Consider the following 14,878-nt stretch of genomic DNA (forward strand, 5'->3'; position numbering starts at 1 on the left):
GCCTGTGTGGGTGTATGTAGATTCTGACAGGTGTATCTGCAGCCACTGACTGCAGAAGCTGCCAGTGCCTTTAGGGGATAAGGTATGTGGTCCACTGAACTATGCGAAGGAGGAGGCTGTGGGCTGACCCAGCCGCCGGGCCTGCACACAGTGCCCACCGCCTCTGTGCCCCCAACCCTGGCATGGCCCCTGCGGCCACTGCTCAGAGACCATCTAGCCCAGTGAGTCTCAAAGTGTGGTCCCCTGACCAACCAAACAGCATCACTCAGATTTAATAAGATAGAAACTCTCTGTTTTCACAAACTTTCCAGGTGATTCTCATGTAATACAGGTGATTCTAAGATTTGAAGCCCTTCCATCCAGCCCATTGTTCCCGATATGATGCTGCTAGAATACTTATTTGCAGAAGGTTAACGGGTGCTCTGTAAAAGGAGGATCTATGGTCAAATAAGTTTGGAAACTACCTACTCTCTACATCACTTTCAGAAAGTCACAAATCACAGTGGTGTGTTAATGACTCTGAAAATTTCTACAGTAAATTATTTACTTTTGATTAATCCAACATTGTTTCAAATTGCTTTTTCAGATTGCCCACATTTCCATTAACACTCTTAGAGAAATTCTGACCCACCTCAGTCCTCATTTTTCACATGGATCTATTGAAAACTGGAAGAAGTGTGGGGACTACCCAAAGTCTCAGAGAGAATGTGGGTCAGGGCTCAAAAAGGCCCTACAATACACTTCACCCCTAAAGAGACTCTGTGGGCTCCCCACCACCCTGCACCCTCTTTCCCTGCCTCCCAGCCACGCGTCCCGCCAGAGCTCTGAGATATGGAGCCCGTCAACAGCACAGAGGTGTCTGAGTTCTTCCTGAAAGGATTTTCAGGTTACCCTGCCCTGGAGCACCTGCTCTTCCCTCTGTGCTCAGCCATGTACCTGGTGACCCTGCTGGGTAACACAGGCATCGTGGCAGTCAGCATGCTGGAGGCCCGCCTGCACACACCCATGTACTTCTTCCTGGGCAACCTCTCCATCCTGGACATCTGCTACACGTCCACTTTTGTGCCCCTGATGCTCGTCCACCTGCTGTCAGCCCAGAAGACCATCTCCTTTCTTGGCTGCGCACTGCAGATGTGTCTGAGTCTGTCTACAGGCTCCACAGAGTGTCTGCTGCTCGCCATCATGGCCTACGATCGCTACCTGGCCATCTGCCGGCCCCTTAGGTACCCCATGCTGATGAGCCGCCAGCTCTGCTGCGTGCTGGCGGGAGCCGCCTGGGTCCTCTGCCTCTTCAAGTCGGTGACTGAGACAGTCATCGCCATGAGGCTGCCATTCTGTGGCCACCGGGTGGTCAGTCACTTCACCTGTGAGATCCTGGCAGTCCTGAAGCTGGCCTGTGCCGACACGTCCATCAGTGAGGTCTTCCTGCTGGTGGGTGCCGTCTTGCTGCTGCCCGTGCCCCTGGCCTTCATCTGCCTGTCCTACGTGCTCATCCTGGCCACCACCCTGAGGGTACCCTCGGCCGCCGGGCGCCGCAAAGCCTTCTCTACTTGCTCAGCACACCTGGCCGTGGTCATGCTTTTCTACAGCACCGTAATCTTCATGTACATGAAACCCAAGAGCAAGGAGGCCCGTGTCTCTGACGAGGTCTTCACGGTCCTCTACGCTGTGGTCACACCCATGCTGAACCCCATCATCTACAGCCTGAGGAACAAGGAGGTGAAGGAGGCCGCCAGGAAGGTGTGGGGCAGGATGCAGGCCTCCAGGTGAGGGAGGCCAGGGGCTCCTGCGGGTTAGCAGGTCAGGTCTGCCTCGCCTACAGAGAGGGTGGATGGGGCGCAGGGTTGGGGGTCTGGAATCTTCACCCCAGAAAGGCAGCACCACCTCACGCTGATCCTGCCACAGATCCCAGCTCACAATTCCGCCTTTGTTCCTTCCCCAGGCAGAGCCCTGGGCCAGCTCTCAGCATCACTCCCCACATCTTGACACCAGCCTCCCAGCTGGCCTCAAGATTTCAGTCTTGTTCCTCCCAATCTATCCTCCAAGGGTCATCCAGAGGGATATTTTGGAAAAGTCTATTTGATCATGTCTCTCTCTTGACTGAAACCCCTGAATGGCTCCCAGAGCTCTCAGGATGAAGTGAAAGGGCTTCACTGGGCGCATTACAGGCCCTTGCAACCTGGCCCTGGGCTCATGACCAACCCCCTCTCCCGCCCTGTGCCCCACAGACTCCCTCCTGTCAGCCGCAAACACCAGCCCGGCAGGAACCTCGGTGCGCCCAGCAATGCCCAGCTCTGTGCCCTTCTTGCCTCTTCCCACAAGGCAACCGCCACCCAGCACACAGCTCCATGTGTAAAAGAACTGCCTGATCCTTAAGGCCTGTCTTTTTATTTTTAAAATGTAGTTCCCTAAGCTACACATGAGGTCCTTGTTGTTTTCCTCTTTTATATATAGTACTGTAAATCTGTTAACCCCCAGCTCTTAATTGACCCCTACCCCCACCTCAAGGCCCGTCTTCAATGACACCTCCTCCAGGAAGTCTCCCCACTCTGCACCTCTCACTGTGCTCCTCCTGCTTTATTTCAGTGTTGCTCTAAGCGCCGGTAGTACCGGATTTCACTCTGTCCCAGGGTCTGGCCCTACCTCAACCCCAAGCCCACACTGGTTTCTTTTTTTTTTTTTTTTTCGATTATTTTTTTTAGATGGAGGCTAATTACTTTACAGTATTGTAGTGTTTTTTGTCATATATTGACATGAGTCAGCCATGGATTTACATGTGTTCCCCATCCTGAACTACCCAACCCCCACCTCCCTCCCCACACCAGTTTCTTAAACAAACAGAAAACACATCAATGTAGGGCAGAGCCCGGGGTCCTGCCCAAATCTGAGCAGGGCTGAGATGAAGTTTGCAGATGACAGGCACAGTCTAGTGCCTGGGGAGGGTATAGCAGAAGCAGTGATGAGGCCCAGCCTCCTAGATTTCCGGCCCAGCCCAGGCCCTGGGACACTGGTCACCCGGAGCAGCTGAGGGTCTGGCTTCCCCTATCGCATTAGCAGCAGCCCCTCCATCGCCTCCCTACCGAGCATCCAGGCTTCATGTGGCCTTGGGGAGACTCTGCTTCACCCACCTTCACCCCACCTACTAAGACCCTGACATTTCTACGTCTTCCTGGAGATCAGCCTCTTCCTAGGTTTGAACACACGGAGGAAACGGACTCAGACTTGAGAGCATCTCCTTTCCCTGCCCCCTCTGGCCTCCGTGGTACCATCTTGTGTGATGGGAGAGCTCGGCCGCCTCGCAGCAGGCCTGCTCTCCTGTGCCCCATAGGTAAGCACAGTCCTTGTCTGAGCCCTCAGGTACCCGCCAGTCCCTCTTCCTGCCTCCTCTGCTGGTCAGAACAGAGGCGCAGAGAGCAGCAGAGCCCGCAGCCCGCAGCTGACCAAGCCAGGGAGAAGCTTCTGCAGAGATGTCTGCCAGGCCTCTGATGCCATGACTGGAGTTTGGACTTTACTCTGTGGGGACTGGGAGTTTACAATCACACTTCCTTTTAGCAGGGCCACTGATTAGACACCATTCTTCACCCATGAAACTGGCAAACAATTTTTCTAACATATATTGTTAACTATAGTGCAGTGAAGCAGGTATTATCATACACACCTGGTAAGGGTGGGAATAAATTTATATGAACTTCCTGCCAAGTGAGTTGTGGGTATGAATCAAGAGACTTGAAAACTTCATACCCTTTGGCCCAACACCTCTACTTTTAGGAATTACTTGGAGAAAATTATTACAGGTACAAAGATTTATCTATTTATCTCTCTATATGATATTAATCACAGAGGTATTTTTGGTAACAAAAATTGTTAAGACTCATAATCTCCAACTGGGGCTGAATGTGTAAATAAATTCTGGTGGAGCCCAATGATGGACTGTGCACAGTCATTGTAAATTTTATTTTTTGAAGAATAATTGATGATGGGAAATGTTCACACTGTAATTAACATTCAAAAAGGTAGAACAAGGAACTTTGTACTCAATATAATCTCAATTTTTTAATGATATTTTCTTAGGGATATATGAATAAGTATGTATATAGAAATTCCTGGAAAATTATGGCAAAATATTAACTAACAATTGTTTCCTAGAGGTGATGGAGTCAGAGATTAATATTGCTTTATTAATTATTCTTTCCAATCTTGTTCAATACTTCTACAATGAACATGACTTTGAACTTAGATATAATGTTATTTTTGAGAAATGGAAGATCATGTGGCTCCAGGCAGAGCCCAGAGGAGAAGGGCACCTGCCCGAGGGCAGGAAGTGAGGAAGCACAGATGGAGGCTGACCCAGATGGGCGGTCAGACAGAGAGCGTGGAGCTGAGAGCTCCTGGGGACATTAGGCAGATGGCAGAGATGGCTGCGGAAGGAGAAGACTGTGGTTTGGCGCTTGAACTTCTGGGTTCTTTGGGTGGGTATCGCACCACCCTGAGAGCTGCCCTAAGAGATGGGGAAGAAAAGAGTGGGCTGGAGGAGGCGGGAGGGCTAGGGGGGAGCTTGTTTGTGGGCAAGATGGTCCCGGTCCTCAGCAGTCAGAAAGCAAGTGGTGACAATCTTCCAATGTTTTATTTTGACCTGTGCTCTTGACAAAAAGATATTCCAAAAGACAGATCACAGTTTATTCAGAAAATTTGCAATTGCTGCTGCATTATTTAAGGCTGTTTTTAGTCCTTAAGCTCTGTCAAGTTGTCATTCTTTCTTGTGAAGGACGGAGAATGGCATGGGAAGGGAAACAGAAAAGGGGACCTGCAGACACTCACAGCCAGCTCAGCCCCTGACTTCACATCCGTCATGGGGGCCCAGGGCTCATCCTGTAGAGCAATCCCTTTCCTTAACCTCCCCTGCTGGCTCGGTGGTAAAGAACCCGCCTGAAATGCAGGAGACACAGATTCGATCCTTGGGTTGGGAAGATCCCCTGCAGAAGGGAATGGCAACTCCAGTATTTCTTTGTAGGAAAACCCATGGACAGAGTAGCCTGGTGGGTACAGTCCACAGGGTCACGAAACTCACAAAAAGAGTCAGATAGAACTTAGCGACTAACCTATAACAACAACCTTTCATGAGCACAGGTCCCCACAGCACTCCTGGCAGGAGACACGCCATTTCATAGCCCCCAAGACTCAGGTCCAAGGGGCAGGGCTGCAGGGAGACCCGGTCTCCAGATTCCTGTCCGGTGTCTCTCCTGTGCCCACCTCACCCACCTGGGCCCTCCTGGGGCAGCACAGGGAAGCCGGGGTCTCTGAAGACACATTGTGCCAAGTCTGCAAACTTGTGTCCTTGCAGAGTCTGAACTTTAAATTGGACAGGGACTGTGAGGTCCCTGAGGGCAGGGAGCAGGAGAGATGTCTCGGTGGCAGGGGACCAGGAGGCTGGGCCTCGGGGGCTCGGGGCCTCGATCCTGGCCCACCCCAGCACAGCGTGTCTGCTGGGAATGCACTCAGCACTCCTCACTCTGCTCTCCCCAGCCTTGGGTCACCACACCTGTCATCTGCTCAGCCACCTGCTGACACCCAGGTCACTGGGCCAACAGGTAGGAGGCAAGGAGAATCCATCTGGCATGTTGACTCGTCTCCTGAAATCTTTTTAATCATACAGACACCAGAATACCTGCTTGGAGAAGGGAACAAAGTGATACTATAATATCCACTACCACTTAACTGAACACTTACCCTGTGCAAACCTCAGTGCTAAGACCTTTCACTGAATCCTCAAAATTGCCTCACAAGGATATCCTATTCTTATCCCTACAGGTAAGGAGGCTGAGACTGAGAAAGTCTTCAGCAAGTGGCAGGTCTCAGACCTGGGCTTGGCGGTCTGACTCCAAAGCCCACCCTCACCAACTCTGCCATCACAGTGTGGACTGATGCAGGAATACAGATGCGGGAGCTTCTGGGTCATTCTAACAGGAACGTCTTCTTGTGCTCCTCAGCTTCCTTTTAAAATCATGTCTGAAGCTTAAAATAAGAATGAAATGGTTCAAACTAGATTTACCAGCCAATGAAACTGATATGATGTTAACCTGTGTTGGAAGTTGCTAGAAAGATGAGGGAATATTTCAGGGATGGGACAGAGTATAAGAAATCACATATTGAATAATTCCATTTCACACAAGGAGAAACTCAACGGAGGTCATGGAGCAGAATGGGAACAAGGGCAAGAATCAAATCTGGACCCCTCACTCCCAGTCTAGGGCTCCTTCCAGGGCATCACCTTGCCTCTCAGGAGGGCTAAAAGTGGGGAGAGAATTCGACAGTGATTCTCTGTAAACCTGACTTTCCAGGACACGATGGAATGAAAGACCTGTCAGACAGATGCTGGAGTGTTTTCCTGAGTCTACAGCAAAACTCCACTGCAGCAAAATGCTCCGCAGCATGTCTGGTCCTCCTCCTCTGGGCATTTGTAGGATGACACAGGGCAGTGGGCTGTGGAGAGATGGGACACATCTCACTTCTGAGTCGGAGCAGTGACCTGCTGGTGTGAGATGCTCTGCTGGGTTCTTCGCCAACTGTGAGAACTGGTGACGTCCCAGATGGTGGAGCCGGGGTCTCTAAGGATGACAACCTGGAACAGAGCCCCCTGAAAACCTGCCATGGATATGAAGGGTGAGAACTAAACCTCTGTCCTGGTAAGTCACTAAAATCATGAGGCTGTGTGTTACGGCAGCAAAGCTCTACTCATCTTTCTTTTTCCACTGTAAGATCTTTTTCATTTGAAACTTTAAGCTTTTTATTTTGTCTTGGGGTATCGCTGATGAACAATATTGAGGTAGTTACATGTGAGCAGGGTAGGGACTCAGTCATTCAGATACAAGGATGCATTCTCCCCCTGCCCCTCCCCACCATCCAGGCTGGCATGTAACATTGGTTAGAGCTCCATGTGTTGTGCAATATGTCCTTGGTGGTTATCCATTTTGAGTGTAGCCAAAACTCAGCCCGTCTTGGTGGACCAAGAGAATGATAGCAGCTGTCTGTGGGGCCAGCCTGAGCCCCTGTTGCAGTCCAAGCTGTCCGTAACCGGGCAACATGGTGTTTTCTAGACAGAGTCTTATTTCTTTGGGGTCACAAGCCTACAGCTTCATGGGCTTTCCTGATTCCCATGAATGTGTTCTGATCTGACTCTTAAATTGCAAGGAAACCCCCCTGTCTCCTCATTTAGCTCTTCAGCGAGAGCAGCTGTCCCTGTATGGAAGAGATGGCACCTCCAGAGCTCTGGTCCTCGTAATCACATCCTGTGTGTGCACATGGGGGAAGAAGGAGGGTGATCTCAAGGTCAGACATCTGGGATCAGGACTTTAGCAGAAGGAAAGCGCTGGATCTTAAACAGCAGCTCCTGGGTGGGGCGTTGGAGAGGCTGGGGGTAAACTGGACTCAGCCCTGTGATTTCCGTGGCTCACAGTCTCCTGGGTGAGAGGGAACGAACACACAACCAGGCGTGCTGACGATTGTGTGAGCGCCACGGTGTCAGGATGTCAGTGCTGTGGAGACGTCTCAGAAGGCAGCCCCAGGGAGGAGCGGGGTGTGAGCGGAGCCTGGGAGGATGAGTACAGAGAGAAAGGGGCTCCAGCCTGAGGAAAGCAGGAGAAGAGGGAGGGGACAGGAGCTGTGGGGTTCGTCCACCAGCGGGGACTGGTGTGCTGAGGTGGGGAGGCCTGCCCGAAGGTACAGAAGGTGAGGCGGGGCTGGGGGGAGGCCAGAGCCTGATGACAAAGCCCTCCAATCCATGCCATTCCCACCTGGTCTCTCAGATGGAGACAAGGGTGGGAAAGAAAGGCAGAGTTAGGTGGTTTCCTACCTTTTACTTGCCTGAAAACACTCCCACTCCTGTGTCCAGTGCCAGAATTGGAGGTTATCAGGACTCTTGGACACAGACAAAGGCCTTATACTTGAATCTGGATAGAAGCTGTGGACTTAACCCAGCCTCATGAAGTCGTAACCTAAAGGACAGACCTGCCCTTTTAACTTCTGCTTTCCAGACCTCAAGTTTTACTCTGTCTTTACATTCCAGACTCAAAGAGAATCTAGATGTTTCTAAAGCCAAGTGAGAGGAAGGAATAGGCCAAGGTCACCAAGAGACAAGGGGATGACTGTAAACACCGCGAGGGAAGAAGGCACATGAGCCTCTGCTGTGTTGCCAGCATCAGTACATAGTAGGTGCTCAGTAATAATATCCTGGATGTGTGAATTAATAAGCCATCACACTCAGGCAGTTATTTACCTTTTTGCCAAACTTCAGCAAGAGAATCCCTACCTTAAAGTGTTTACGTGGGTAACATTTACGGTCAATGACGGACCCAGATTAATCACCCACCCGCTATGATCCAGAAACTTCCTTAACAATATCACCCTGATTTAGGCTGGAGGAGGAAAACCAGCACAGGCTCTGGGGAGAGAGGGAGTCCTGACAGATGCTGGAGGTCCTGTCTGGGAGGAGGGGAGACGGATCCAGCAGGTGCCGTGGCTGAAGCTGCGGTCTCTGACCTGAAGCCTTGCCGCTAGGTCATTTACTGGTACTTTTTTATGTGAGTCTCATCTGGACTACAGAGAATCCCCACTTTTCAAAAGGAAATTGAGCCTCACAGGCCAAGAGACTTGGTCAATATTGCACAGCTCCACTTAGTTATGAAGCTGTTCTGCAGAGCTGGGTTTTGAATTGACTGTCTGTTGACTGACTGGCCGTGGAAGCATTCGCAGGATGAGGTTCCCGGAGGAAGTAGACAGGTTGCTCTCAGGTGTAACAGAGGAGACCGGCGTGCAGCACAAGAAGAGGAAGGATGGCCAAGGGCTGAGGGAGGAAGGAGGGAACAGGTCACTGCGCAGGGGGCAGGTGGGCGAGGAGGACAGATGAGCTGGCTCTGCAGAGGAGAAGAAGCATCTCCCTACTGGGGAAGAGGGAGGACAAGCCTTCAGAAGGGAACTTCATGGGAAAGTTATAACTCTGGGGAAAAACAAGGTTTATTCAGGAAGAGTAAGCTTACCGCTGATATGAATGATAGATGCAAATCTACAGGAAGAATGAGAGGGAGGGAACCATTGCTGAAGGAGAGAGTGGATTGTAGTGTTGTCATAGGACATTGGCTTCAAGTCAGTCTAGGTGTGAAGAGATGGAGGGAGGGGTAATTTGATCTTCTGACAAGTTAAATTTCATTGTCAGCTCCTATTTATCCCTAAGAGCAGGGGGTCGCTTGGGCCACAAGACAGCTCTCCATCTAACACTTGACCCTGTCTCCCTCCAGACACTGGCATTTCCCAAGGGACTGAGACCAGCTCAGAAGAGACATGGAGGCCCCTGGGCAAAGACTGTGTCTGCTTCCCACCCTCTCTTTATTGAGCAGGTCAGTGACCCAGGACACCTCTGCCAGATTAGAACCTGCCTCTCCCTCCTGTGTAATATTATTGGCAGCATCATTTATCCTAAAAAGCTCTATGGAGGCCAAGAGGAGACTCAATTGGCTTTTATGACCAGAGTTAAATGTTGTGAGCAGTGGCTCTATTGGGATAAGTATGTTCTTGTATATTCTTTAAAAAGCAATGCATGCTCTCAGATCTTAAGTAGAGACACCGAAATAAGGCTGGTACAGCTTATGCCATAGATGTCCAACCTTTATGCCCAAAGGAATGAGGTGACCATCACATCACCCACCTGCCTTCCCAAGCTCAATCCACTTAATCAGAGAAAGAGGAATAGCAATGGTTACAATTGTGGCATCTTTTTGTCCACGTGGTCCTCTTTCTGCTATAGCCCAGCACCTAAACGCCCTGCAGAGGGTAGGAACTCAACAAATCCTCAGTGAGTGAATGAATCTGAAATCCGATGGGCATCATTCAGCCACATGAAGCTGTAACCTAGAAAACGTGCTTCCTTTTAATAGCCAAGAACACTGTAGATTGAAAAGGAGCTCGAGAAACATGAATTTATTCTCTTGTCTCCCATAGGCCAGCCGGGGGAGAAGACAGAAGGGCCTAGGCGAATAGAATGGACCCCATCTCCTGTAAGCTACACCAGAACTACAGAACTGAGGGGGCTGGCTTGCAGACCTGAAGTCCCCTCTCTCATTGTACCCTTGGTGAAACTGAGTTCCAGACGCAGGGCTGACACGCCCCAGGTCACATATCCACGCTGCTTGGCTCCCAGGAGCACTGGTGCTTTCTCTGACACCTTCATGGTGCAGGTGGGAAAAGAGGGAGAGTGAGATGGATGCAGACTGAGATGAATGGGGCAAACCAGACGGTCGTGACAGAGTTTGTCCTGCTGGGGCTACACGACCACCACGACCTAGAGATGGTCCTGTTTGTGCTCTGCCTGGGCATCTACTCCATAAACGTGCTGGGGAATGCCCTCCTCATTGGGCTGAACATGCTGGACCCCCGCCTGCACACCCCCATGTACTTCTTCCTCAGCAACCTCGCCCTCATAGACATCTCTGCCACGTCCTCCATTGTGCCTCTCATGCTGGTCCACTTTCTGGAAACCCAGAGCACCATCTCTTTCCCTGGCTGTGCCCTGCAGATGTACCTGACCCTGGCGCTGGGCACCACAGAGTGCGTGCTCCTGGCCATGATGGCGTGTGACCGGTATGTGGCCATCTGCCAGCCGCTTCGCTACTTAGAGCTCATGAACTGGCAAACCTGCATGTGGATGGCAGCGGTGACCTGGGGGGCAGGCTTTGCCAACTCCCTTCTCCATTCCAGTCTCACCTGGAGCCTCCCCTTCTGTGGCCACAATGTCATCAACCACTTCTTCTGTGAGATCTTGGCAGTGCTGAAACTAGCCTGTGGGGACATCTCTCTCAATGCGCTGCTATTAATGGTGGCTTCAACTGTCCTGACGCTGTCCCCACTGCTGCTCATCTTCCTGTCCTATGTGTTCATCCTCACTGCCATCCTGAGGGTGCCCTCTGCTGCCGGCCGGCACAAAGCCTTCTCTACCTGCTCTGCCCACCTCACAGTGGTGGTGATTTTCTATGGGACTATCTCCTTCATGTACTTCAAGCCCAAAGCCAAGGACCTCAACATGGATAAGCTTCTTGCATTGTTCTATGGGATCGTGACCCCCTCGCTGAACCCCATCATCTACAGCCTGAGGAGCACAGAGGTGAAAGCTGCCACCATAGCTCTGCTGAGGGGAGATCTCCTCTCCAGGAAGATGTCCCGCTTTCCTGTGGTTCTCTAAGTCTGTCAGGCAGGTGTGTGGGTGCTGAGTCGCTTTAGTCCTGTCCAAGTCTTTGGGAATCTATGGACTCTAGCCCTCCAGGCTTCTTTGTCCATGGTATTCTCCAGGCAAGAATACTCAAGTGTCTTTCCATGTCCTGTTCCATGGGTTCATCCTGACCCAGGTATCGAACCAGGACTTCTTATGTCTCCTATATTGGCAGGGGTTTCTTTACCACTAGCACCACCTGGGGAACTAGTTATCCTGTGGAGTGACTTCAAAATTTACTTCCCTGGTGGCTCAGATGGTAAAAGCGCCTTCCTACAATGCAGGAGACCTGGGTTCGATCCCTGAGTTGGGCAGATCCCCTGGAGAAGGAAATGGCAACCCACTCCAGTATTCCTCCCTGGAAAATTCCTTGGACAGAGGAGCCTGGCATGCTGCAGTCCATAAAGAGCTGGACAAGACTGAGTGACTGAAGTGAAGTGAAGCCCTTCTGCTTTGTGTCCACAATATTTCACTACACTGTGGGTGCCTCGAGGGCAGGACTCTTTAGGGGATTATTTCTGGAGCTCCACAGAGCTTTCCCAACAGATGGTTATTGAACTGCCACTCAGAAATGCAGATGACACCACCCTATTGGCAGACAGTGAGGAGGAAATAAAGAGCCTCTTGATGAAGGTGAAAGAGGAGACTCAAAACGCTGCTTTAAATGTCAACCTTCAAGAAACAAAGATCCAGTCCGATCACTTGATGGCAAACCGATGAGGAAACAATGGAAACAGTGACAGATTTTATTTTCTTGGGCTCCAAAAATCACTGTATATGGTGACCACAGCCATGAAATTAAAAGACGCTTGTCTACTTGGGAGAGAAGCTATGACAAACCTAGACAGCATATTAAAAAGCAGACATATCATTTTGCCAACAAAGGTCTGTCTAGTCAAAGCTGTGGTTTTTCCAGTGGTCATGTAGTGATATGAGAGTTGTACCATAAAGAAAGCTGAGCACCAAAGAATTGATGGTTTTGAACTGTGGTGTTGGAGAAGACTCTTGAGTCTTCAAGACTTCCAGACTGTCCCTTGAGACTCCAAGGGACAGCAAGGAGATCAAACCAGTCCATTCTAAAGGAAATCAATCCTGAATATTCATTGGAAAAACTGATGCTGAAGCTGAAACTCCAATATGTTGGCCACCTGATGTGAAGAACTGACTCATTGCAAAAGACATTGATGCTGGGAAAGTTTGAAGGCAGGAGGAGAAGGGGAAGACAGAGGATGAGATGGTTGGATGGCATCACCAACTCAATGGACATGAGTTTGAGTAAGCTCTGGGAGTTGGTGATGGACAGGGAAGCCTGGTGTGGTGCAGTCCTTGGAGTCACAAAGAGTTGGATGCTACTGAGCAACTGAACTGAACTGAACTGTCACTCAGAAGCCCTCACCTGTCACACCTTGGGAATGGATCCTGTGCTGCTCCAGGCAGTCAGGGGCTTAGTCTGAACGTGTGGACAGACACGAGTGGGTGCAGCTGGATCTTATGGCCACAGCACTGCCTTCTAAGAAGTCACTGAAACAAATCAGGAGACACAAAGGACCACCATATGTGGAGCCAGGAGACCAGGGTTCCAGACCTGGTTCAGCTGCTCTGCCCGGCGAGGTCTTCCTGCTGGCCGTTCCCCTCCAGGAATCCCAAAGGCACCTCACATAAACTGCCTACAGCTGAACTCTCCCCTCTGTCCCCAAAGGGCTATCACCCTCTCAGAGAACAGCACCCACACTCCCTAAGTCCCCCAGCCAGAAACCGGGCAGTCATCATAGGCGTCCTCTCACCCTCACCGCCCCACACAGCCAATCGCTCACCACGGCCCAGAGCGTCCACCTCACAGCAGCTCCTGGTCAGTCGCCTCCTTCCTCTGATGCCGCCACAACCTCCTCTCTCTCTCAGATAGTGCAACAGCTCTGCCAGACTCTAAAATCCGTCCTTGCACTAACTAAAAAAACAAAACACAACAAAACCTGTCTGAAAAAAAAAAATGGAAAAACCACAGCAATCCGATCACACTACTCACCTGCTTAAATCCCTCAAGGTCACCATTGATCATCTCTCCTAGGATAAAAGCCAGATCCCATCCACCTGCCCAATGTCATCACTGGCTGCTTATCTCCACCGCACTCCACCCACCCACACATTCCAGACACTCTGAACTCGTCCCATTCCCCATGAATATCATGCCCCTGCCTGCCCCTCTGTATCCCCCTTGTTGCCTTTCGTGTCCAAACACCTCTGGACCTTTCGCTAACATATACTGGACACTTTTCACACACCATGCTGAGCGGTTAAGAGGCAGGAAGGGCAGGGGTCTCCAAATGGAGGAAAGAGGCTGCAAGTGCCAGACATTTTTATCTCTCTTAAGCGGCAGGAGGAAAAAACCAGCGATCTGTTTTTCCTTCTCTATACAAATTTAAAAGGAGGTTTCTCTTAACATGCTGTGTTGCCATGACACCTGGTCTCACCTAAAGCTAACTACTCTCAAACCTTGAGTTAACCAATACATTTCTTTTTCTTATGGAAATGTTGTCTTAAGGTATGTTAATGAACCCCAGACTCTATCTTCAAGTTGGTTCCGCCAAACGGCCTAACTTACTTACTCAGGTATTCTTCCCCTAATCTATGTAAACAGAACTATTTGTTGGTATTCTGCCCTTCTACCAGATTCAAGTCAATCGTTTTATGGCCAGGGATGAATTTTCTGGTGCCATTCTAAATTTTATGACATTCCTTTCTTTTCATTAACACACTGTGAATGACTATATGACATATAGCTAAAGACTAGGAGCGGGGTACTCTTTTGCCCCCTTCTGTAGCCTATGTCAGAAGCTTTCTCTATCTCCTTTATACTTTAATAAAACTTTATTACACAAAAGCTCTGAGCGATCCAGCCTCGTCTTTGGCGCCGGATTGAATTCATCTCCTCCGGAGGCCAAGAATCCCGCGTCTTATCTATCGTTCAGCAACAACCTTTCAATGCTAGGCACTGTACTAGTCTTCTCAGGGCTTTCCTGGCTGGGAACCAGACGGGATGATGCCAATCTCAGGTGAGGAATGCAATATGGACACCAGGGACCAGAGAGACCACCTCCCCAGCATCATGGCATTATGGAAATTCACTCAGTCCTCACTCGGTGCCCACACCCCCCTTCCAGAAAACCCCTTCTGATCCCCCTTCCTGGGCGGGGTCTGTCTCAGCTCTGTCTCCCTCTTCAGGGCCTTCTGTGCTGGGCTGACTGTGTCCTGAATCCCAGCTCTCTAAGTTATGGCTATGAATCAAGGGATTTAAAAACGTCAAACCTTATGACCCAACCCCTATACTTCTAGGAATTACTCTGAGAAAATTACCAGAGGTGCAAAGGTTTATATATGGGTATTAATTCGAGGTTATTTGTGGAAGAAAAAATTGTAAGACTCTTCAAGTGCAACCATAGCAGAATGTTTAAATAAATTCTGGTGGAGCCCAATGACAGATTCTGACACAGTCATTAGATATCTTATCTTTGGAGAATATTTGATGATTTGAAATGCTCACACTGTAATTAATAGGAAAAGGCAGAACAAATAAGTTTGTATTCAGTGTAATCCTAGTTTTAAAGGTTTTTTTCTTATGGATATATG

The 14,878-nt window shown here is 50.0% G+C and overlaps 2 protein-coding genes across 2 annotated transcripts; both read left to right on the forward strand.

Annotated features, from left to right (window-relative positions):
• The first annotated feature begins 780 nt into the window (after positions 1 to 780).
• On the forward strand, positions 781 to 1,780 carry LOC122453296 (olfactory receptor 13J1-like). Its single transcript, XM_043487281.1, has one exon. It carries the CDS (start codon positions 832 to 834, stop codon positions 1,768 to 1,770), a length of 939 nt encoding a protein of 312 aa, XP_043343216.1. The 5' UTR covers positions 781 to 831; the 3' UTR covers positions 1,771 to 1,780.
• Positions 1,781 to 10,249: 8,469 nt separating this feature from the next.
• Positions 10,250 to 11,227, forward strand: LOC122453302 (olfactory receptor 2S2-like). The gene has a single exon (XM_043487289.1). It carries the CDS (start codon positions 10,253 to 10,255, stop codon positions 11,225 to 11,227), a length of 975 nt encoding a protein of 324 aa, XP_043343224.1. The 5' UTR covers positions 10,250 to 10,252.
• The last annotated feature ends 3,651 nt before the right edge of the window (positions 11,228 to 14,878 follow it).

The sequence above is a fragment of the Cervus canadensis genome, chromosome 14, assembly GCF_019320065.1.
Source record: "Cervus canadensis isolate Bull #8, Minnesota chromosome 14, ASM1932006v1, whole genome shotgun sequence".
Classification (NCBI taxonomy): domain Eukaryota; kingdom Metazoa; phylum Chordata; class Mammalia; order Artiodactyla; family Cervidae; genus Cervus; species Cervus canadensis.

Coding starts and splice junctions, on each gene's coding strand:
- LOC122453296 (XM_043487281.1), top strand. CDS start 832: ATGGAGCCCGTCAACAGCACAGAGGTGTCTGAGTTCTTCCTGAAAGGA.
- LOC122453302 (XM_043487289.1), top strand. CDS start 10,253: ATGCAGACTGAGATGAATGGGGCAAACCAGACGGTCGTGACAGAGTTT.